Genomic DNA, 25209 nt, shown 5'->3' on the forward strand with positions numbered 1-25209 from the left:
GATGGCACTTTTCATCATCCCCAAACTCAGATCAGCTTGAACCCACATAATTAATCACCAAAGCAACCACCTTAAACCCCCAAAATAACACACAACATCCTCCATATGAGTTCAATTTGGTTGTAGTGTCTGAAAGGAAACTTAACTCATGGAGTTACTGCTTATATGTCTGATGGGATCATTGAATTGAGTCGCACACACATTTACCTTTTTTAGGTTCTTTTCTTTTAAAATTACAATTCACCTCGTGTTAATTAATTTATTTCTTTCCCCTTTAAATACCCCATTCTCCCCCCGTCTAACCCAAACAAATTCTAATTTCCTCTTTCTCTTTTCTGTCTCTCTCTCAAACCACAAAGAAGAAAGAAAAAGGAACGCAAAGGCAGAAGAAAATGGAACAGAACGTACCTGTCATGACCAAAAGAGTATGGAGCATTGTAAAAGCAGTTCTCTTCATGATGAGGAAAGGTCTTTTATCTAAGAGGAAGCTCATGGTTGATCTTAACGTGATGCTCAAACGCGGCAAAATCGCCGGTGCCAAAGCCATTGGCAACCTCATGTTCCACCACCACAGCAACCGCCAGGTTTCATCATCCTCCACGGCGGAGGCGACTGCAACGGCAGTCCAGGAGTACGAGTTCAGCTGCAGCAACACCCCCAACTACATCTTCCCTTTCAACCTCGCCGCCAAGAAGAAAAACAGCTACTACCACCATTTCTTCGCCTGCACCCACGCGCCTCCTACTCTCGACGACGACAACGTGGCCACCATGAACGCCCTTAAGGTTGCCTTGGAGATGATCAACAAGAACGACGGCAACAACAGCGTGGTTGCTGCTTCCCCCATGTTACCAGGGTTCGGACAAACCCCATTGGCGAGGCAACTCAGAATAATGGACTCACCGTTTCCTTTGAGGGATATGGACGAAGACGCTGACTACGTCGACAAGGCTGCTGAGGATTTCATTAACAGGTTTTACAAGGATTTAAAGCAACAAACTAAGTAAGAGATTGGCTGAGTTATAAGGGAACTCCTTCCTTTGCTGTGTTGTTTAAGATCATTTTCCCGATTGGATGTTATATGTGGTTAATTTTTGGGATTTTGAATCTGTAGTAGATAATATATCAAACAAATAAAAGAAAATTATGGGGAAACCACTATTACCGACGCATATGTCGTTCCAAATGCATGTTAATCGATTGGTTGAGTATATTATGTATTGATGGATTCTATCGGCTCAGTAAATTAAATTTCATGGCATGAAATGAGATGATAGCAACGAATTTTCCTGGTAAAAGCAAATATTTGTTCATAGTATAACTTTTTGCATGAATAAGATCGAAGATTTCCCGCTTTCTTCTTGCCCTTAAAATGTTATCTACAAGATTATCTAACTTAAACTATATGCAAAGATTTATTGTTTAGCTTCAGATTCACTAACGAACGTAAATAAGAAAAGAATATGAGGTTTGAAAAAATAAAGAATCGTCGTACTAAACACCAATCATAGGCAATCATTTTTTGAACTATCAAATCAGTAATTTTGGCCTCGTGTTAAAACCAACATGAGAAACTGGTCAGGGTTTTCAATCTCCGGTGCCTTGAAATATTGCATCCAACACCACAATTCCTTGTTTCAATGCGCCCCCTTTTTCTCCTTTAAAAAAAGTTAAAACACTTGTAACGCAAGCAACATATCCAAAAAAGAGAACCCGATGAAGAAAAGCTCAAGTTTGCCATGAAACTCCAAGTGCAAAACAAAAACAGCTACCAATTGAAGGCATAAATAAATCAAATGAACCCCACTTTGAGGAAAGTGCCTCGCTTTTTTCTTTAACTTAGTTAGTGTCTATTTCACTACTTTTTCATCCATTAACATCTAATTCAATCATAATCACTTATTTAAATTATTTAAATGTGTAAGATCCATTCATTCAATGTGAATGGTAACTTTTTCTGTACAATGTTTACAATTACTCATAACTTCTCTCAACTCTTAATTAAGAGGACAAAATGTACTTTGGCACGTTCGAGCTCACGTCTTCTTAAACTAACAACAATGTCGATACCAATCGAACTAAGACTCAAACGGTTGTGAAAGTTAACTTATGAACAATGATTAAACAAGCATTAAATAATAAGGGAGTGGCCACTATCCAAAACAATAATAATGAGGTGGAGCCAAACACGTGGAATGCACACAAACGGGGTTTTTTTTTTTAATCACAAGTGTTATCATAAACACTTTGGAATTCAAATTTAATCCAAATTTTGATGAAAAAGAATAATTTAATTTAAGTAAATTTAAACAAACCTTTTACATAATAATAAAGTTCGAAATCATTGAGAAAAATGCATGAGCAAATCCATGAGGTGATGTTTTAATAAAATACGTCAAGTTTGAGTAATTAAGATTTGGCGGTAGGATTAATACAAATCAATCAACCATAACGTACCAAAGGTAATGAGCATATGGCTGTAAAGTCATATCAATTTTCTAATAAAAGCTCCATCTATATTAAAAACATGGATACAAGGAGAAAATAACGGCTGCCTTCTCAAAATCAAGGCCAAAAGTTTTAGATGAAATGTATGAAGCTATGGCAATTTCTCCAATGAATATAAACTGATAATGTTTGGAGAAAAGTTGGCTATCGTTTTCCTTACTACAAATTTATTATTTGTTTGCTTTAAGATTTATGATTTTTAAGAGTTACTAGGGTTTTAAATTTAAAATTAAATTTTTTTGATTAAAATATTAACTGTTAATTTTATAAAATATATTTAATAAATAATAATGCACACTATTTTGTTTCTATAAGTGACGATAGAGTGCAACCTATAATGTCGAGGATCTTGAAGAAATTAGCATTTATAAATCAATGATTGCTTCATTTCATCCAAAACAAATTACCAGAAAATCAGAGTCCAATAACTGTACCTTGATACTAAAAATGTTTTCATTAATTGGAATTTCTTTTAGGAAAATTTGTCATATTTTATATGGGAATAATGCATTACTCAAATTCTTACTATATAGAATTTCTAAGGCTAATTCTTAATTAATTTTTAAATCATATGCTTTTAGTTGTTATTACCTATCATTTTTAATTATAATAATAGTTCATGATAAATAGGAAATATATTTAAACTAAACTAACAAACATATTTGATAATAGTGATTAAAAAATAATTATTGAAATTTGACTTTCACAAAATATTTTTTACTTGCACCAAACAAATAATAGATATATAAAAAAAATGATTTTAAGAGCGCTTACTTCACATAATATAAACTTATAGAAAATATTTTAAATAATAATATCGTAATATCATATTGCCTTATCATCAAGTAATATAATCTTCAATCACTCTCTGATGCCATTGTTGTTCAAATATGATTCAATATTGCATCTTCAAAGAACCATGGCTTTAATTCTTCATTCATTTTTATAATTCTAACTTATTAATGCTACATATCTCCAATTTTTTTTCTTGGATGCTACTTGATTGAATGTGCCTAATTACCAACTACTATTTATAAAGCTAAACTTAAATTTTAATTAGTATATGACCCTAATATTACATCAATTTAAGTGATAATTAACATGCTAAGAGTTCTATTTAAGTAATAATTCTATTTTACATCAATAAACACAATTTTAAAACAACACAAACTTTTTTTTACCTCAAACTTTAACTCATTATAATTATAGTTATCACAATTTTTTTCTATACTTTATGTTTAGAGTTCTATCAAAATAATAACTCTATCTTAAAATTAGTACAACATTTTTAACTAATACTTCTAAATTAAATTATAATTAGTTTTAAAGATGATTTAGTAATATGATGAAAAATAATTCAAAAAAATTTCTAAACTCGTGTTTTTACATAAATTATGGATTATAGATAAACAATAAAAAAGGATATTTTTTTCCAACCCAATAAATTAGACCTAACTCTAGAACAAATGATTATTTTTTATTATTTAAACGTAATCCTACTCATCAACGAGACATTAGATTTATTTATTCAAGTTTGAGTCTTATAATATATAATTGTCATGTAGGAATCTTTAATTCAGCATACATTATTACCATGTGTGAGTTTTAATTTAGTGGATTGATTTTAATTTAGTTTATCTTTATATTAAATTTATTTGTGATTTGTATTGAATTGATTTTATATATTTGTAAATGGGTTGTACTCAGTTTTTTTCACAAATAAACTTAATTGAATATTGAACAACATTGGGTAATTGACAATTAAAGTATGGAAAGTTGTTGTTATGATGGTGTAATCCAGTCTTTTCTTTTCCTAAAAGAGAAAAATGTGAGTAGCCGTTAATAAAGTTTCAAAAGAGAGAGCAAAATTGGAATCCAATTTGCCTTCTAATAGGTAGCCCTTTTTTCAACAAGAAGCAAGTTTAGGGGTTGTTGGGGATCTTGAATTCAACATGAGAATCCTTAATGGTTAAGTTGGCAAAGAAAATTTAAGCTTAGAACTTCCCCTTGCATCTCCATTCTAATTAAGAAAAACAAAATCTAGATACAAATCTTTCTTAAAAATTTTCAGTTAGACCAAATAATATTTATTATTCTTATTTTGGGATAAATCTTAAAATTATATATAAAATTTAATTTAATGTGCAATTTAACTTTGATTATACGCATCAAATTTTAATTATGGTTCAAATGTTTATACATGAAGCTTTAATCATACACATTTAAAAATATAAATACATCAATTTATTTTTACACTTGATAAATATAAGTATTTTTGTATGCAATATATAAACATAAAATGATATTATATCAATAATTGTAATAATAATTTGTGAGAATTGGATCAAATTAAAATTTCATTTGTTTGTATCGATCTAAAACAAGCTTCAAATCTGCAACCCACATATTATATGTAGTATTAGTGTATGTATTATCACAATATACATTTCAAGCTATATATAAAGCTATCCACAAATGGAAGGCGTACGATATCTTAATTTCAAGATCTTAAAAGGGTTTACCAATTAGAAATTAAAACAATTAAAAAACAAGGAAAAGAAAACGGTCACATTGTTTATCTCGAGAGTCAGACCAAAGATCACTAAAACAAATTATTACTTAGCTGATGGATTTGCGTCCCATGCTTTACTTTTCCTATGCCTTCATCATGCTGATCAAACTTTCCTGGAGGCCTATATCCTCTTTAAATTCTCTTAAGTTATTGTGTGCATGACTTATCGATGCATTACTTTTAAATCAAATATAGTTTGAATTTGTTGGAAATATTCTGGTGCATTTTTGTTTCCTGTACTTCATGCAGTCAACTCTTTATTTGTCATATCACTTTTGTCAAGTGATGAGTAAACTGAGAGAGATAATCAATCATTGATTTGTAAATATTTTTTGTCATTTTTCCACAGGTTCTTTGGACATCATCAGAAACCACAAATCAAATCAAGAAATTAAAAGAAGTGAGTTCCTTAAGTTATGTTAAAGTAAGTCACTTGCTTGGCACTAGGTGTATATTTTTACCAATTTTTAGTTTGCATCCCACTTTCCAATGGCTATTTGCCCGTCTTAGAAAAAAAAAGAAGCGAGAAGAGAAAGAACAATGGGCAATCAAGTTCTATGGCTTCAGTTGGGGGTATTTTTCGAGATGATAAAAGTGAGTGGATATTGGGATTCTCTCACAGCATCGGGGTCGCTACAGTTCTTCTATCCGAACTATGGCCAACCTTCGATAAGTTGAGTCTCACTTGAGACCATGGTTTCAAGCAGATTTTTCTTGAAACTGATAGTAGAGAATGTTGGGTATGGGTCCCACTATGTGGGAAACCCATATTTTATGCTATAATGTTTTGTCCCTTCTTTGGTTTTGTCAAAAAGCCACTTTGGGGGTTTTTTTAACGGGTGTTGGGCAAAAATTTTAGCAGGAGAGCAAAAAAAAAAATATCTCAAATTAAAACAGAGAGAAAGAGAGAAGAAAATTTCAGTTTTTCAAGTTTGGTGCAGCAGTGATCAACTCTTCGATCGAAGGTTCATCTGTGGTTCGATTGAGCTGATTTTTGGACAGCAGCTAGGCGATAAGGTGTTCTTGACTTTGTACGGTCGGATTTTTCATCCGAGTCTTGTAGCGTCGGAAATACCCATTTTTCAGCAGCTACGTTTTTGGTGATGTTCTCTCATTTTTCTCTCTTTTGCTAAAGATTACATATTGTTAGCCTTGTCGGAGTTGAATGCTTGTTGTAGGCTTGATATTGTGATCTTGTAGTCGAACATTTGATGATAGTAGAGCTCTTTATCGGACTTTAAAGTCCCGTGGTTTTTTACCCTTGATTTAAAGGGGTTTTCCACGTAAAAATATCGGTGTCTCTATTTATTTTTGTTGTGGTTGCATTAGTTGATTTGTGGTTGATTAAGGTTGCTAGAGAACATATCTTGTGCTATTGTGCTTGCCATAATTTTTACAGGAGTTATAAGGAGAGAAAGAACACCGGTTGTGCTTTCGCTTTGTTTCGGTTGTTCGGTTTCTTCCCAACAAACTGGTACCAGAGCTTGGTTATTGTGTCAGATAATTATGGAAATTAATACGAGCAAGATGATTATGTTGAATGGCACAAATTATCAACTTTGGCGGAATAAAATGAAGGACTTGTTGTTTGTGAAGGCTTTGCATCTTCCGGTCTTTACTACTCAAAAACCCGATTCGAAAAGTGATGAAGAATGGGAATTTGAGCATCAACAAGTGTGTGGCTTTATTCGGCAATTTGTTGAAGAAAATGTTTACAATCACATTGATCAGGAGACACATGCTCGAACATTGTGGGAGAAGCTTGAAAGCTTGTATGCTTCGAGGTCGGGCAATAACAAGTTATTTTTGCTGAAGAAAATGATGGCGCTGAAATATAAAGAAGGAATGTCTATAGCTGACCATGTTAGTGAATTTCAGAGTATGATGAATCAGTTGCTTGGTATGGGTGTCAAATTTGATGACGAGATTTTAGGACTTTGGTTGCTTGCTACTCTACCAGACTCTTGGGAGACCTTTCGAGTCTCACTCATTAATTCTGCCCCACAGGGTATTATTACTTTGGATTTGGCTAAGAGTGGTGTGTTGAATGAAGAGGTTAGAAGAAGATCTCAGGGTTCTACATCACAGTCCGAGGTGTTGGTTATCGAGAACAGGGGGAGAAACAGAGACAAAGATGGAAAGGGTAGAGATAAAAGCCGAAGCAAGTCAAGATCGAGATACAAGAATCTTGAGTGTCATCATTGTGGTAAGAAAGGCCATATCAAGAAATATTGCTTCAAGTGGAAGAAAGAGAACAAAAGTGGTGGTGATAAACACGACCGGAATGACGATGAAAAATTCGAGCGTGTTGCTACTGTTACTCGTGAAGATTTGTTAGTTATTTGTGATCAGACTTTGGTCAACCTAGCATGCGACGAGACTAGTTGGGTGATTGATACTGGTGCATCACTTCATGTCACGTCGAGGAAGGAATTCTTCACATCTTATACTCCTGGTGATTTTGGGGTATTGAAGATGGGTAATGATGGTTTGGTTTCGGTTATTGGTATGGGAGATGTTAGCTTGGTAAGTAACAATGGAACAAAGTTAACTCTCAAGGATGTCAGACATGCACCGGATGTCCGTTTGAATTTGATTTCTGCAGGAAAGCTTGATGATGAGGGATTTTGTAACACCTTCAGTGAAGGGCAGTGGAAGCTGACTAAAGGCTCCTTGGTTGTGGCTCGAGGAAAGAAGAGCTCAAATTTGTACTTGATGCAAGCTTTGACTTCTCGAGAGACGGTGAATGTGACACTGAATGACAACTCAACTGAGTTGTGGCATAAACGACTCAGTCACATGAGTGAGAAGGGGCTTAACTGTTTAGCGAAGAAGAATCAACTTTCAGGTTTAAAGAATGCTACACTGAAGAATTGTGCTCATTGTCTAGCAGGAAAGCAGAAAAGAGTTTCATTTAGAAGCCATCCTCCTCATAGGAAATCAGAGTTGCTAGAGTTGGTCCATTCAGATGTTTGTGGTCCGATAAAAGTAAGATCACATGGTGGTGCACTTTACTTTGTGACTTTCATTGATGATTGTTCAAGAAAGCTATGGGTTTACACTTTGAAGTCTAAAAATCAAGTCTTTGAGGTGTTTAAACAGTTTCAAGCATCAGTTGAAAGGGAAACTGGGAAGAAGTTGAAGTGCATTCGTACTGATAATGGTGGCGAGTACACAGGGTCGTTTCATGAGTATTGTCTGCGACAGGGAATCAGACATCAGAGAATACCACCAAAGACTCCACAGTTAAATGGGTTAGCTGAAAGAATGAACCGAACATTGATTGAGAGAGTCAGATGTTTGTTGTCAGATGCAAAGTTACCAAGATCGTTTTGGGTTGAAGCTTTGAATACAGTGACACATGTGATAAATCTGTCTCCTAGTGTTCCTTTGAAAGGTGATGTGCCAGATAGAGTTTGGTTTGGTAAAGACGTGTCATATGATCACCTACGTGTGTTCGGTTGTAAAGCATTTGTTCATGTTCCAAAGGATGAAAGATCCAAGTTGGATGCCAAGGCTCGACAATGCATTTTTATTGGTTATGGTCTAGATGGTGAGTTCGGTTATAGACTCTATGATCCAGTTCAGAAGAAACTCGTGAGAAGCAGAGATGTTGTCTTCATTGAGGATCAGACCATTGATGACATTGATAAGACGGAGAAAGTGGATTCACAAGGTAGTGGTGACTTGATCGATGTGAATCCGGTTCCCCTAGACTCTTCACCAGATCCTATCCAGGATGATGTGCATGGTGATGTTAGTGGTGACCATCAGACTATAGGTGACTTTGATACTCCCATAGATGATGTTGTGAATGATCAACAACAAGCACCTATAGCTCCACCAGCAGTTCCACTTCGAAGGTCTTCCAGAGATCGACGATCTTCTGTCAGGTATTCTCCTGATGAATATGTTCTTTTGACTGACGGGGGAGAACCTGAATGTTATGAAGAGGCTATGGAGAGTGAATGCAAAGATCAGTGGGTTGAAGCGATGAAAGACGAACTTCAATCCTTGCATGAGAACCATACTTTTGAATTGGTGAAACTGCCTAAGGACAAAAGAGCTTTGAAGAATCGGTGGGTTTACAGGTTGAAGCAAGAAGAGAAGTCTTCATCTCCACGATACAAAGCTAGATTGGTCGTCAAGGGTTATACTCAGAAAAAGGGGGTTGATTTTGAAGAAATATTTTCTCCGGTTGTGAAGATGTCCTCTATCAGAACTATACTGAGTTTGGCAGCTTGTTATGACCTAGAGGTTGAACAAATGGATGTGAAAACTGCTTTTCTTCATGGTGACTTGGAAGAAGAGCTTTACATGGAGCAGCCAGAGGGTTTTGTTGCACAAGGGAAAGAGGACTATGTGTGCAGATTGAAGAAGAGCTTGTATGGTTTGAAGCAAGCTCCAAGACAATGGTACAAGAAGTTTGAGTCTGTTATGGGGGAGCAAGGCTACAAGAAGACTACTTCTGATCATTGTGTGTTTGTTAAGAGATTCTCTGGTGATGATTTTATTATTCTTCTGCTCTATGTTGATGATATGCTTATTGTTGGTCAGAATGCTTCTAGAATTGAGAAGTTGAAACAAGAGTTGAGTAAATCCTTTGCAATGAAGGATTTGGGGCCAGCAAAGCAAATTCTTGGCATAAGACTGACACGTGATAGAAAGGCCAAGAAATTATGGTTATCACAAGAGAGGTACATTGAGAAAGTACTTCAAAGGTTTAGTATGGACAAAGCTAAAGCGGTGAATACTCCCTTTGCTATGCACTTTAGATTGAGTGTTAAGCATAGTCCTTCCACAGAAAAGGAGAAGGAAGAGATGCAGAAAATTCCTTACTCTTTAGCCGTGGGTAGTTTGATGTACGCAATGGTTTGCACGAGACCAGACTTGGCTTATGCCGTTGGTACAGTTAGTCGGTTTCTTTCTAATCCAGGCAGAGAGCATTGGAATGCAGTGAAGTGGATTATGAGATATCTTCGTGGCACTTCCAACATGAAACTTTGTTTCGGCAATGAGAAACCTGTTCTTGTTGGGTATACAGATTCAGACATGGCCGGAGACATTGACTCGAGGAGATCTACTTCAGGTTACTTAATCACTTATGCAGGGGGAGCTGTGGCATGGCAATCGAGACTGCAAAAGTGTGTTGCATTGTCCACCACCGAATCAGAGTTCATTGCAGCAACCGAAGCGTGTAAGGAGATGCTTTGGATGAAGAAGTTTGTGCATGAGCTTGGTTTTACTCAGGAGAAGTATGTCCTGTACTGTGATAGCCAGAGTGCTATTCATCTTGGTAAGAACTCAACTTTTCATGCTAGATCTAAGCATATTGATGTGAGGTACCATTGGATACGAGATGTTCTTGAAGCTAAGCTGTTAGAGCTTGAGAAGATACACACTAATGATAATGGTGCTGATATGTTGACGAAGACCTTACCAAGAGGAAAGTTTGAAGCATGTTGTTTGACCTCCGGTATGGAGGCATTCCCCACATAGTTGGAGGGGGAGATTTGTTGGGTATGGGTCCCACTATGTGGGAAACCCATATTTTATGCTATAATGTTTTGTCCCTTCTTTGGTTTTGTCAAAAAGCCACTTTGGGGGTTTTTTAACGGGTGTTGGGCAAAAATTTTAGCAGGAGAGCAAAAAAAAAAATCTCAAATTAAAACAGAGAGAAAGAGAGAAGAAAATTTTAGTTTTTCAAGTTTGGTGCAGCAGTGATCAACTCTTCGATCGAAGGTTCATCTGTGGTTCGATTGAGCTGATTTTTGGACAGCAGCTAGGCGATAAGGTGTTCTTGACTTTGTACGGTCGGATTTTTCATCCGAGTCTTGTAGCGTCGGAAATACCCATTTTTCAGCAGCTACGTTTTTGGTGATGTTCTCTCATTTTTCTCTCTTTTGCTAAAGATTACATATTGTTAGCCTTGTCGGAGTTGAATGCTTGTTGTAGGCTTGATATTGTGATCTTGTAGTCGAACATTTGATGATAGTAGAGCTCTTTATCGGACTTTAAAGTCCCGTGGTTTTTTACCCTTGATTTAAAGGGGTTTTCCACGTAAAAATATCGGTGTCTCTATTTATTTTTGTTGTGGTTGCATTAGTTGATTTGTGGTTGATTAAGGTTGCTAGAGAACATATCTTGTGCTATTGTGCTTGCCATAATTTTTACAGGAGTTATAAGGAGAGAAAGAACACCGGTTGTGCTTTCGCTTTGTTTCGGTTGTTCGGTTTCTTCCCAACAGAGAAGCGGTTGAACTGATAAATAGGCAGGATTTTCTATCATCACTTGGTTTAGTAAGGGATATACAACAGCTTTGCAAGAGACAATGGGATGTACGAGTGGTTCATGTTCCACGCCAGGCGAATAAAGCAGCGGACATTATGACGAAGCTGGCGCTGGGTTCTCGGCTGGATTTATACCAGTTTGGTGCCCCTGTTCCAGAGGTGTTACAGCAGATTAACCAAGACGCTAACAGCTCCAGTTCTTCAATGAGTTTCTTTCATTAGCTACGCAAATTTGATTTTATTGCCCTCCTTATCTGTTTCCAAAAATGTAAAAGAAAAAACAAAAACAAAAAATTGTTTTGCACTAATTATTGAGAGATTTCTAGTTTTAGTCAAAAGTAAAAAAAAAGAAAAAGAAATCACTTATTAATCACTAACGGGTTAACGTGTCACATCAACAATTTGTTAAGGTATTAACAAAATTTTTAATGACACTGATTAATTCAAACAGTTATCTTAATATTTTTTGAACAATTTCATTATAGGTTCTGATATCTACTCATTTTGACATAGAGAAAGTATTGTATGAAATTGTGATTCCACATCATCCCTATCTCTTTTCAATAGAAAAATGACAAATCAGATTTTTCCTCCTGAAAAAATTCAAATTCAACTAAAAATGCTAAAAATCAGGAGGAAAAATCTGATTTGTCATTTTCCTATTGAGAAGGGATAGGGATGATGTGGAATCACAATTTCATACAATTCCTTCTCTTTTGACATAATGAGTTGTCATTTTCCTATTGAATAGGGATAGGGATGATGTGGAATCACAATTTCATACAATCCCTTCTCTTTTGACATAATGCCTAGAACTACTCAAAACTCTTCCCCAAGCTATAAATAAGAGGATAATGCGTTTCAGCATATTCGAACCTACGTTCTTTTGTATTAACAATAATTATCTTAATCAAAATGACTAAATTAAAAAAAATTAAAGTAACCAAAATATGACAAACCCTATTTTAGAGCAACATTAAATAATAATTTACCATAGAATTATTATTGTGTTATCTACATTTGAAGTTAATATGAATCCTCTTGTATCAATCTTTCAAATCTGTATTATTTATAGGAATAATAAATTGGAGTACCAAAATAACTTACAAATTTAACTATGGTTTAATTTCGTAGTTTTGTATTTTCATAACAAATAAAAATTCAATAAATCTAAACAATATTTAATTATTTCGAATATCTAATTAATATTATTATTTAAATTGAATAAAGATAATAGGGTTTCCCCCTGAAAAGAGAATGATATACGATCGATTAAAAGAATTAGAAAAAAATTTAAATTTTAATCTTGACTCAAAAGGTAATTATTAAATTTATTAACTAAATTAACGTATACGAACTAAATCTATAACGTATACATAGTACAAGGACTAATAAGAGAAATTTACCTATTCTAATTATCCAAAACTAAAAAGACAAGAAGAATTAGAAACTCAAAAGAACAAACACTAGTATTGGCAGAGATTTGCAAATAATGATAAACTACTTTTTAGAAATTATAAGATTTCGTCAAGAAAAGAAGAGCAACAGATTCTCTAAACTTTAATTATTTTGTCTTTCCTTTTTGGAAAGAGAAAATGAATTGAGTTCATATCCTTATCCACAAGCATATGGTTTATAGATCATTTTAAGGAAATAAGTGACAAAGGATTTATGGATTAGAACCAATTTCTTTTATCCACATTGGGATCAAATAATTGATCATGTGTTGTCCACTTTAAAATTCAATGTTGATTAGTGTTTTTAGCAACACTTGATATCTAATGCAATAAGAAGCTGAATTTCACTTCACTTACAAATTAATTCTTTTATCTGATTGGTAATGTTTAAGAAACTTCTTTTAATGTTCAAAATATATTAAAAATTTTTTAAAAAAAAATATATTTTTATATTAATACCAACATTATGATGGTAATGTTGATGAGACAGTGAAGAGTACCGACTGTTTTGCCATTAATATCTGTAACAATGCGAGAAGGTGTGGCGTAACGAGAGGCAGTCGCAATTTTACATGACAGATAGTAGCCACCTAGTGCGGGTTGGATGAAAATTAATACAAATGGATCAGCTAGTAGTAATGGATCAACAATCGATGGTGTCGTTCGAGATTCACATGGAACTTGAGTACATGGTTTTAGATGATTCATTGGGAAGGGATATGCAATTAGTTTTGAATTGTGGGCTATTTTACAAGGGTTAGAAGTAGCACGATCCAAGAGATATAGTGAAGTAATTATTGAGAGTGACTGTTTGCATGCTTTGGAGATGATTAAGGATAAATTGGAGAATATTTCATTAGTGACAATTATTCAGAAGATACAAGAAGTATGTGGTTCTTTTCAATTTGTGAAGTTCCAACATGTTCTAAGGGAAGGTAACAAGGTGACCGATTGGTTGGCGCGATCCTACCCTTATTCAAATTCGGAATTGGATAGCATTGAATTTCCTGATTTACAGGTTAAGAGATTGTTATTGGAAGATAAACTAGGTACTCCATATGTATGGACAAGTTAAAGGCACTTGGTGCTTTCTTTTATTTATAAAAAAAGGTATTCAAATTCTTGGATTAATTTGATATTTTTATCGTATTAATCCAAAATGTTATATTTATTAATATATGTTTAACAATTGAATTTTTTTAATCTTGATTTGAATAGAGGAATGGTTACAACTCTTATCTAACACTGATTTGGTATGAGTTCGAATCATATTATCTCCATCTTCTATCCTTAATATTATATAAAAAAATTAAGCAAAGAATTAATCCTTTTAGCTAATATACTAAAAAGGCCTTTTTCAAAATCGTTGATTTTAATATTAGAGTAAAATTATTTTGAATATTTAAATTAATTTGTATTTTATGTTGAATTAAATTTGATGAGAAAATTTATTAAATTAAAATAAAATAATATTTTTAAAAGTAAAACAAAATAATGTTTTCAAATCAAGTGGAAAATGATTTGAATTAGAATTAAGTTGAATGTTGACACCAAAATCTAAAACCTTTTTATTATTATATCATGTTTTTAGGAAAAAGGAGAGGAGTTATCAAAGACAAAAAACCTGATAAAAAAAAGATATTTCTCTAATTAGATTGGTCAGAAAATTTTATAATATCCCTTAAGCCAATAAATTCCAAAATTTATTAAAAAAAAGAGTGGATAAGAAGAAACATCATATAACGGGAGTACCATTAAATTGGTGGGCAGGTCCATATACCGGTTTGGAGCATCGAGGGAGCCAGCATTATTGATCATTCGGCCCAAAAGGAAAACAGTCCAACCGCATAGAATAATGCTTTTCGCCCACCGTGGGGCTCGAACCCACGACCACAAGGTTAAGAGCCTTGCGCTCTACCGACTGAGCTAGACGGGCTGTTTGTTTTCGATGGTAAACAAGATTTTCTTATGTAAACATTTAATTCCAGGAAATCTAAAAAAGGATTAGTTCTGCTTAATCTGTAGTCAAGCAAAACAAATTATTTCTTATTAAGAAACTGAATAACATTATTGTGGGTATATATACACAATAGAGTTAAGGTAATTGCTACCATAACTAATTAAATAAATTGGCAAACTCTTCAAATCAGGCACGATTAATTTTGAATTAGATGATGTGACTTTAAAAATGATAAATACATCATGTAGAGTGATTTCTTGAGAAGCACAAACTCTACCTAAATGTATGGGTAGACACATTCTCATCACACTCAAGATAAGCAAATAAAGACTTTGAGTAACATACACGACTACATCTCAATATATTAATGGGACTACTGATACGAGAGAATAAACATACCCTTTATGGGTATGCTAACTGACGTTGTAATGTCAGATGTGGAGACAACTATCAATTAGCTAGAAAGCGTAGCTGTAAGTTGTTTGCATTGTGATGGAGTCAAGGGACTTGCATTGGGTAATGAGGTTTCAATCAAGGCGGTAACTTGATTTGCTGAAGCAAATTGTGAGGTTGTCCAACTAGCAACCTTGTTTGATGGCCGTGCGCTTAGTTGATAACTTGGAGGGTAACCGTAAGGATTATAGCACTTGTCCTAATTAGTGTGACCAAATAAAGTGTTGCTAACCGGTGAGGTCAACAAGGGAATAAGATAATGGTTATACAATGGAAAGTTAGGCGAAGGTTAGGAAGGAGATCATCTTTCTGTGGAGAGTTTGGGAGTTCAAGAATAAATGGTTTGTACTATAAGTTGTTTGCATGACATTTTTATAGTGGGGGACAAGTTTAGCTATGTGTCCTAAGGCTATTGACACTGAAGTCTGATTTGATATTATTGGCAGTGATGGTGATTCTATGCCCTAGGATAAGAAGTTTTAGGACGAAGAGGCAAACAATTTCCTTGAGCCTTCGCATGGTCTTCATGTCATCTTAACGGAGATGTCTAACTTGAGGTTCGTTAGTCTAAAGTTCACCGTGTTGTTAACTTCATTGAGAGACATGTGTCAGCTTCTCTTATGGATATATGGTCAGATTTGTGAGGTATGCGAGGTACGCTATTTAAGATATAATAGGTACAATAGCTGCATTGAGAGTGTCTTCCTTCTATTAGAATTGGAGTTAGCCTTGACCAATGTTGCAACATCAAGTACTCTTGGTGTGGAACTTCTGAAATATTGGTGCGGTAAGTTTCGAACGCACAATTGGAACAAGAATAGAAAACACCAATTAATAAGACAAGGCTCCAAGGTGTATATCAGATCATTATCTTTAAGGTTTTATTCACTCTACCTATTTTTACTGTGCAAAAAAGTTACAAACAAATGAACCTTGAGGATACAACGAGGTTTGATGGCTATTTACATTTTGCATTGAGGAAAAAAAATACAAAAAAAAGTGATAACAAATTAATCAAATTTTAGAACATACAAACAAAAATGACAAAAGAGCCACAGGAAAAAAAAAGTGGGAGTCTAAGGGATAATTCATAAAATATAGAGACTATATTGAGAGTTCACATACTCTCAACGAACAACATTTTATATGCTTTTCCTAACAGAATCAACCACCCTAACATGGCTCAAACAACTTTTTCATATATTTATCAATTTCTAATTCAAATGAAATTCGATTTAATTATCCTAATATTGGCAATAAAATATGCAATTAATAAAATAAGATTACAGTTTCATTTTTTCTTAATACCAAATCTAACTTAATATCTTCGGAGCTAGTGTTAACATTTCTTCCTAAAAATCTCAATTGAATTGCATCTTTGATGCTCCCTAATCCCTATTATGGCTTCCTGATTGCTTTTCTTTCCTTAAAACAATCTTTAATTCCTTTCAAGGAGTTTCAAGCAAGTTTCAGAATAAAAATGAGCAATAATTTTCCTTTTAAATGTATCACTATCCATTATAATCTATTTTCCCATGTCATAATATGTTTCTGCACTTAACATAATCTCAAAATTCTTTCCCCTAATTTTATTGAGAAAGCACGAAAATAGGATGTTGAGTGATGAGTCATCAACTATTTATATACAAAATTTGTGATCAAGTCAAAGGTGCTCTTTGTTATCTCTCCTCCCCTTCTCCTTAGCTCCGACTCTTTACCGGGGGAATTGACACTCCCCCACCAACTTTTCCTCTTTGTTGAAATATTAATAATTCTACAAATTCTGTCCCACACACACGACATTCTTTGAGGCTAAAAACAGAAATTTTGATATTAACAAAATCCATAAAACCGTGAGTTGAACAGCAGAGCAGAGGATCTTTTAATTTTTTGTAATTCGCCGGCCTCAATCCAATGAGTGCCATAAACCAGAATATTGATTTAATATTATACAAAGGAAAAAACCACGTTGCAGTGTAGCACAGTCGTTGCGGGGGGCAAGGTTTTGTCAGGAAGTAAAAGTATTATAAAACTCTCAACTTCTTTTCAGTAATTTCACACTCTTTTCCAATTCTAATTATTTTAATCGAAAAACAAAACCCTAATCCAACCGTCTATTTACCTCCATCAACGACCTACAATTCCCCACATAAACTGAAATAAAAACAAAAATTAAAAATAAATAAAAAGCCTTTTCTTCACTTTCTTTGTGTATAGTGCCAGATCTCGCTACTCTCACAATCATCGAATCTCCAATTTTTCTTTCTTTCTTTCTTTCTTTCTTCTATTCGTCGTTTTTTCTATCTGTTCGGTGCTTTTTAATCCACCCCTTCTTTTATTTTATTTACATAATATAATTCTTGAGCGTTTCTATTTTCTTTTTCTTTTCCTCTGAAAATTGGTGTTAATTGGGCTTTCAGTCGGAGAAGAAAGAGACAAGAGAAGAAAGAGATAGAAGTGTGAATTCGATCTTTAAGGTTTTCCTTGTGGGTGATGAGAATTGGGGGAGAAGAAGAATGAACGATGCCGGTACTGCGTAGCGGAGCACGCAGGGGACGGGCAGCAGCACAGAAGCAACAGCAGCAACAACTGCCGAATCCGATCGAGGCGGGGGAAGCAATTGCGACGAGGACTAGGCGGCGGCGGAGGGCGGCAGAAGAGGCGGCCGCAGCAGCAGCTTCGCCATTGGAAAAAGATAACAACGACGAAGGCGACAACAGGAATAAGAAACCGCGGGCGCAGGGGGTCAATGAGAAGTTAGCTGTCGCGGCGGCTGGGGAAGCGGCGGTTAGAGAAGAGGAGAAGAATACTAAGAATAGGATTTTAGAGGAAGAGAAGAAAGAGGAAGTCGGGGAAAAGCCGATGGATGAATTCAACAGCGGAGGAGGGCGGGGAAAAGATAAGGGTAATGCTGGTGAGGATGAAGGCAGCACCGCGCCGCTTCCTGAAAAGGTTTGAGATTCCCTTAGAAGTTCCTTCTTTATGGTATTATATTGCTTTCAAGCTGGTAGATTTATTCATTTATTTTTTTATGCAGAATAAGTTTGATTTTAGGATTTCTTTTACTAACCTTGATTTCGTTTTCGTTGTAATCTAGACTTATATGGACGGTCCCAACTTCCCTTTTTTTATTAGCATTTTCCATGTTTGTGTTCAAAGTATATCATTTTTGCATTACTGAAAAAGAAACTGTTCTTAAATTCTTATAGAATATATATTTATGCATTTCTGGAAATTAGTGGACTTAAGATATTTTGCATAAGATTGGTATAGCGTGGAAGACAACCAATTGTTGAGATAAGGCATGTTTTTTCAAGCTTTTGCAGTGATTTAAAATTACAGATCTTTCCACATCTAGGGGTACCGTACAGTTACCTTCAAACTTGAGTGAGAAAAACAGTCTCTATACCTAGGTACTGGTTTGTCCATGAACACAGATTTAACTATTTGAAATATATAGAGAATTCTTGTTGAAATTAAAAGAAGGGAATGTGTTTAAAAAATGGACATAATATTGTCTTTTACTGAATTTAGGGTGGAATATTTTAGTTTTCCCTTTTTGGTGTTACCTGATAGAAGTTATAACTGAAAAGTGGTACGGATATAAATACGGCTGTAGTTACTGATCCTGTTAAAGCTTGTTATTGGGATAATAGTTTTGTTAAATGAGATCGAGATGTGGACATGCGTGCATATATTAGATTTTGCAGTTATAATGTAGGAAAGGGAGTTTTGATATTTGAAGTGTTTGAGGTAGATGTGGAGTAAACAAATAAAATTCTGACAGCACAATTCCCAAAGCAGTATGATTACTGTATCATTTTGGTCACCTATCTACGACGAAAGAATAAGTTTTTCTAATATTGTTGTGGTATATGCTTTCTCATCGACTGTATTCCTTTCTATTGCTGTTTTACTTTTTCTCTTGGCATAGCCTCAGTTGCTCTGAATACAAAAGATTTTCTTTGTTCTGTTTGGTCATGTTGATTTATGCCCATTGGCATGATTATCATATCAATGGATGGTTTATGTGCTGGCTTTTCAACTGGGATATGTAGCAAGGATACATCTATGGTTTTTCAGTACTTTTATATTATATGCTATAATGCCACCTATTAACACTAGGGGTGAGCAAAACTTGAATTGACTCGCAAAAATTGAAAAAAAATTCAATTTACGAGTTTGAGTCGAGTTAAATTTTTACAACTTGAATAACCAAAACGGTGTCGTTTTGGATGTTGGAGTAATTTCAATTTTAAAGCCTTAACTTGCCACCCAACGTCGTTTTACTCTTATAGTTGAAAGTTAGAACTTAAAATTTTTCTGCCAAACTTTCTGTCCATTGCCATTTTCAAATTTCTTTCCCGACCATACTGAAAACCTCGAATTAGGAACCCTAAATTTTTTTTCTGCTAAACTTTCTGCTCACAAGGTCTACAGAACGGTCTCTCGCCGTTATCCTCCTCCAATTCCGACAACGACAGCGCTCTCATGCTCACACCATCTCTCTCAAGATCAAAGCTTATCGCCTCTTTGTCAGAGAGAAGGCCCTTCACCAAGTATTAGGCGCCAGAAAACGTACTCTTATCTCATTATTTTAATCCTAACTCATTTCTGATTCTTTTTTTGAGGAATTTATGATTTGGGTATTTTACTAACAGAAGCATTTCTGTTTTCTATGTTTCTGGACTTGGAAGTTTGTTGATTCTGTACATGGAAAGTGATTAATTATTATTATTTTCCCATTATCAGAATGAAATTTGCTTTTGTTCTTTTTTCTGTAGTGCATATCGAATCCTTGCCGGGTGCTATTGCATTTGTTCTTTTATTTATAGTCTGCTTGGATTTCAATATATTAATGCTTTAGTAGGGTTCTAATGAATGGTATTTGCTGCTTTGTAAAGTGTCGAATTTGTGATGTGAAGCTGTCTGCTTAGTCATTGGTTCATCACTGCTATTTGAAACCTTAATCCATTTGAATTAGAGTAGCTTGCTGCGAGAGGTATATGAAAAAGTCAAAAAACATATTTGTATGTTCACAAAAGCTCAGGTACATCGAGCTCGAAGTCTTGTATTGTGGTTGAACTTATTTTTTATTAGATAAACTAGGCTAATCAAGTAAGTTCACAAGTTCAAGTAGTTGGTTTTTATCTCCAAGTTCAATTCGAACTAGAATAATAGAACTTCATCGAACTTGAGCTTAATTTTAATTTGCGAGTTCTGATTTGAGTTTAGCTATTAGAAATGCTATTATGAATGGTATTTGCTTTTGCTTCGTGAAGTGTCAGAATTTGTGATGTAAAGCTGTTTGCTTAGTTATTGGTTCATCATTGTTTCTGTTAAGAATTAAGAAGAAATGATATTATTAAATCAGGCACATTAAAGTTTGGATCCTTTTTTATCTTGTCCTGCTAGGGAATTCTTTTGCTTTTTGATGATTAAAATGACCATTAGCTTTGAATACTCTCAGGCTAATAGAGCAACTATTTTCTTTCTTTTTTAACCATACAAAAGTAGAAATAAAAGTGTCTTTTGGTGGTATATATATATCTGATGATAAGAGTTCACCATCTCTAACTCGAACAGATATATTTGATTCAACTTGACTCAAATTTCATGTAACTCAACTCAATTTGAAAACTTTTCAAATTGAGCTTGGTTGATAAAATAGGATTCATCAACTCAGCTAACTCGAACTTTTTTCACTCGATTCAACTTGACTCGATTGAGCGCTCACCCCTAATTAACACCATATTTGCATTTTATTTTAGTTATGCTACATTATTTCCTTGAAGAAAAACTTATGATCTTCTTCTGATAAGTTGATAATAAAAAAATATTTCCCCATTCTCTACTAAACCGGGGTTGGCTACTAGTATTCTTGCTTTTATTGCCCTCTTTTTAGGATCATGTTTTAAGTAAGATAAATAAGAGCAAATTGAAAGATGTTTTGATAGTTTCTACTGTGTCTTCTGTTGCCTTATCATCATGCTTTTACTGTTCTTCCTTCTTATTTACCTTGCATACATTTGGATCTACTATTTATGGTATAATGATTTTGTTAGAACTTTTTGTTTCATAATGTCTTCTAAAAGTTAGGTTCTTCCTCCTTATTTACCTTGCTTGCAGGTTCAGGTTGGAGGTTCCCCATGGTATAGAATTGAGAGGAAGTTGGGCAAGGGTGGCTTTGGACAGGTCTGTGTCGGTCGGCGTGTTTCAGCCACAAATACAAATGATAGAAATGGTTCTGGGGCTCTAGAGGTAAGCCATTGATTCATTTTCAATTTTTGTAGAAATGACTTCTGATCTTCTTTAACAATAACAAAGAGTTTGATCTTTACACTCCATATGTTGTTTTAGGTTGCCTTGAAATTTGAGCATAGAAGTAGCAAAGGATGTAACTATGGACCACCGTATGAGTGGCAAGTTTACAAGTGAGTGGTTGCAGTTTTTTATTATATATATATATTTAAAATTAGTTATATTTACAAATATTTACTTACTCCTCATTGGTGCAGCACTCTTGGTGGCAGTCATGGTATACCTCGAGTTCACTATAAGGGTCGTCAAGGTGACTATTACGTTATGGTATGTGTGCATTCTATTGTCTCATTCATCTTTTTCCTTTTCAATCTGGCCCGCTATTTCTGTTTAGGCTTTCAATTGCTTTCTGATTAAGACCTTTATTTATGCAGGTTATGGATATGCTGGGTCCAAGTCTGTGGGATGTTTGGAATAATAACTCTCATACGTGAGTGCTAGTAAACTAATATTATTTTCTCGTTTACCAGCTAGTAGGTTTAATATTTTTTTATGTTTCATTGCTTAATTAGAAAATGTTCTTTACTACCTACAGGATGTCCATAGAAATGGTTGCTTGCATTGCTATTGAAGCGATATCAATATTGGAGAAAATGCACTCTAGAGGGTAAGCAAATTAATCCCTGAAACCCCCTAGCCCTTCTTGTGTTTGGAAGTATTGTATCCCCATCCCCTCCCCTGTGATTGTCGCATAGCTTAGCAAGGGTCTTTCTCTTGCTCCAATGATAATCTATCTCTTATACCAGCTAAAAATCTTAGTTCTTAAGTTGATCGTATCTTGCTTCTTCAAACTTATTAATGGTTTTTTTTTCTCTGATGATTTGGACAGCTATGTGCATGGAGATGTAAAGCCTGAGAATTTTCTTCTAGGTCCTACAGGAACACCTGATGAAAAGAAATTATTTCTTGTTGATCTTGGATTAGGTAATTTGTAATATCCTTTGTTTTGTTATGTATTCCCAGATAAATTAATTCCTCATCAATCCTGACCTGTTTTGGCAAAACAGCAACCAGGTGGCGAGATAGCTCAACTGGTTTGCATGTTGAATATGATCAGAGGCCGGATGTTTTTAGGTACTACAACTGCTAACATCAAGATTACTGTAAGGTGTTAATGTAAATTGCTTGGCTATCTTACGTAAAGGTGCACATTTGTTTTTTAGGGGAACAGTCCGTTATGCTAGTGTGCATGCTCATTTAGGGAGAACGTGTAGCAGGAGAGATGATCTAGAATCTCTTGCATATACACTTATTTTCCTTCTTCGAGGTCGTTTGCCTTGGCAAGGATACCAGGTTGGCCTCCCATACTATCAACCTTGTTAACTCCAATTTTTTCTTCGCAATTGGTCATGCATATAATCTTGTAAGTCTTTTTTTTTTTTTTAACACCTGTTCTTAACATGATGACAGGGAGAGAATAAAGGCTTCCTTGTATGCAAGAAGAAGATGTCAACATCTCCAGAAGCCTTGTGTTGCTTCTGTCCGGCGCCTTTTAAACAGTTTGTTGAACATGTGGTCAACTTGAAGTTTGATGAAGAACCTAATTATGCCAAATATATCTCTCTCTTTGATGGTATTGTTGGTCCAAATCCGGATATCCGTCCAATTAACACAGAAGGTGCACTGGAGGTATATGTTATTCTTTCTTGATATAAATAATAAATCTTGAACCAGGCTTTTTTTTTTGCTTTCAAAGTAAATATTGTTAATGTTAATTACTACAAATAAAATTTTACATGCCTTTTTCTGGGCAAGTGAATTTTGACATACCCGGCATTTTTTTTCCTTTTTAATCTCTTCTGAAGCTTATCTATCAAGTTGGTCAAAAGAGAGGCCGGTTGTCTATGGATGAGGAGGAAGATGAACAACCAAAGAAGAAGCTTCGTTTGGGCATGCCAGCGACGCAATGGATTAGTGTTTACAATGCTCGTAGGCCAATGAAGCAAAGGTATATGTCTCAGGTTATCTGCTGTGTTCTACTTCAGTTTTAGGACTGCTTTATGATCTAATTGAACCTATCATTCTTTTGGCTTTTTTATGGTAGGTTTCAGACCTTGGTTCATTTTAATTTTTGCCTTATTCATCTTTCTCCATTATAACTCTATTTGTAAATAATTAGTGATCTCATTGCGTCATTATAATAAAATGTTTCGAGGATAAAGAGTTTAATTTGTAATTTGGTTGCAGGTATCACTATAATGTGGCAGATGGAAGGCTTGCACAGCATATTGAAAAAGGAAATGAGGATGGCTTATTTATCAGCAGTGTAGCTTCCTGTCAAAATCTATGGGCCCTTATAATGGATGCTGGGACTGGTTTCTCTGCACAAGTGTATGAACTCTCACCATATTTCCTTCATAAGGTACGTATTTTTTGTATTTTCTATTAATGTGGAGCAAATCTCTAGCTTTAATGTGTGTACTTTATTTTTTGTTTATGTGCTTTTTGCAATTCTCTAGTGGTGATTGATTTGAATGTTTTGCTGTGGCTGAAGGAATGGATAATGGAGCAGTGGGAGAAGAACTATTATATCAGTGCAATAGCAGGGGCTACAAATGGGGGCTCCTTAGTAGTAATGTCAAAAGGTTAGTGTCCAGGGCTCCAATATCAGATTTTCTTGGTTGGATCTTTTTGGCTTCCTCATGCTTAGCTTTGATTTATTGCATTCAGGTACTTCGTATTTGCAGCAGTCATATAAAGTGAGTGAGTCCTTTCCTTTCAAGTGGATTAACAAAAAATGGAGAGAGGGTTTCCATGTCACTTCAATGGCCACTTCTGGTAGCAGATGGGGGGTAGTAATGTCCCGCGGTGCTGGATTTTCTGACCAGGTGCTCATAAATTTAACTGACATTTTATCCAAGTGCACACCATAAAAGAAGCGTGTATAACAAAGTGTTATTGTATTTTAATTCCAGGTTGTTGAACTGGACTTCCTTTATCCTAGTGAAGGAATCCATCGACGGTGGGATAGTGGGTATCGTATAACAGCTACAGCAGCAACTTGGGATCAGGCTGCTTTTGTTCTTAGCGTGCCAAGGAGGAGGCCCGCTGATGAAACACAGGAAACTCTGAGAACTTCAGCATTTCCTAGCACGCATGTAAAGGTGAAATACGCATAAATTTTGCAACTTTTGGCTTTCTATATGACTTCTTTATTTCGGTGTCTCTAAATTTATTCATGATCTCGCAGGAGAAGTGGGCAAAAAATCTATACATAGCTTCTGTCTGTTATGGGCGAACAGTTTCATGAGGTTTCTCAAATCTTTGGTCAGGGTCTCCACTCACCCTGGAGACATTGCTCTGTTGTCCATATGATAAAAAGCTGGAACTGTCGGCCCTTTGAATTTGCTCTCTTTAGGCTTAGAGAAATTTTGACCAGTACAGGCTTTTTCATCTTTTTCTGATTTATTTATTGTGACTAAAATATAGAAGAAGGTACTAGATGAACTTTGGTGTTGCGCCCCTCCATTCTATTGTATGGAATGGTCTTCAATTGATGTCCCCCAAAAAGCCCAAAATGACGGGGCCTTATTAACTATGTATAGTCTCTTGATTAATAAGTACAACTTGGTTTAGGGCAGGTTCTAACGATAAGCTTCTCATAATTATTTGGTTTTGTTGGTTTGCTTTTTTGGCATGAAACATTTG

At 35.0% G+C, this 25209-nt stretch overlaps 2 protein-coding genes and 1 non-coding gene across 3 annotated transcripts; 2 read left to right on the forward strand and 1 right to left on the reverse strand.

Moving 5' to 3' along the window:
* The first annotated feature begins 123 nt into the window (after positions 1 to 123).
* Positions 124 to 1211, forward strand: LOC107906136 (uncharacterized). The gene has a single exon (XM_016833018.2). It carries the CDS (start codon positions 393 to 395, stop codon positions 1005 to 1007), a length of 615 nt encoding a protein of 204 aa, XP_016688507.1. The 5' UTR covers positions 124 to 392; the 3' UTR covers positions 1008 to 1211.
* A 13479-nt stretch (positions 1212 to 14690) lies between these two features.
* On the reverse strand, positions 14691 to 14763 carry TRNAK-CUU (transfer RNA lysine (anticodon CUU)). The gene has a single exon. It is a non-coding gene; the product is annotated as a tRNA-Lys (tRNA).
* A 2629-nt stretch (positions 14764 to 17392) lies between these two features.
* LOC107906135 (casein kinase 1-like protein HD16) lies at positions 17393 to 25149 on the forward strand. The gene is made up of 16 exons (XM_016833017.2): positions 17393 to 18192; positions 21370 to 21501; positions 21601 to 21674; positions 21759 to 21828; positions 21936 to 21991; positions 22097 to 22168; positions 22391 to 22485; positions 22569 to 22635; positions 22725 to 22854; positions 22972 to 23190; positions 23367 to 23509; positions 23749 to 23923; positions 24056 to 24146; positions 24232 to 24389; positions 24477 to 24665; positions 24752 to 25149. Exons 1-16 carry the CDS (start codon positions 17764 to 17766, stop codon positions 24809 to 24811), a joined length of 2160 nt encoding a protein of 719 aa, XP_016688506.2. The 5' UTR covers positions 17393 to 17763; the 3' UTR covers positions 24812 to 25149.
* The last annotated feature ends 60 nt before the right edge of the window (positions 25150 to 25209 follow it).

This window comes from Gossypium hirsutum, chromosome D05 (genome assembly GCF_007990345.1).
Source record: "Gossypium hirsutum isolate 1008001.06 chromosome D05, Gossypium_hirsutum_v2.1, whole genome shotgun sequence".
NCBI classification, from domain to species: domain Eukaryota; kingdom Viridiplantae; phylum Streptophyta; class Magnoliopsida; order Malvales; family Malvaceae; genus Gossypium; species Gossypium hirsutum.

Excerpts from the sequence above, each read along its gene's own strand:
- LOC107906136 (XM_016833018.2), top strand. The coding sequence starts at position 393 with ATGGAACAGAACGTACCTGTCATGACCAAAAGAGTATGGAGCATTGTA.
- LOC107906135 (XM_016833017.2), top strand. The coding sequence starts at position 17,764 with ATGCCGGTACTGCGTAGCGGAGCACGCAGGGGACGGGCAGCAGCACAG. Across the intron at positions 22,169-22,390 it reads GAGAAAATGCACTCTAGAGG|CTATGTGCATGGAGATGTAA; the intron begins GTAAGCAAATTA and ends TGATTTGGACAG. Across the intron at positions 22,855-22,971 it reads TGCCTTGGCAAGGATACCAG|GGAGAGAATAAAGGCTTCCT; the intron begins GTTGGCCTCCCA and ends ACATGATGACAG.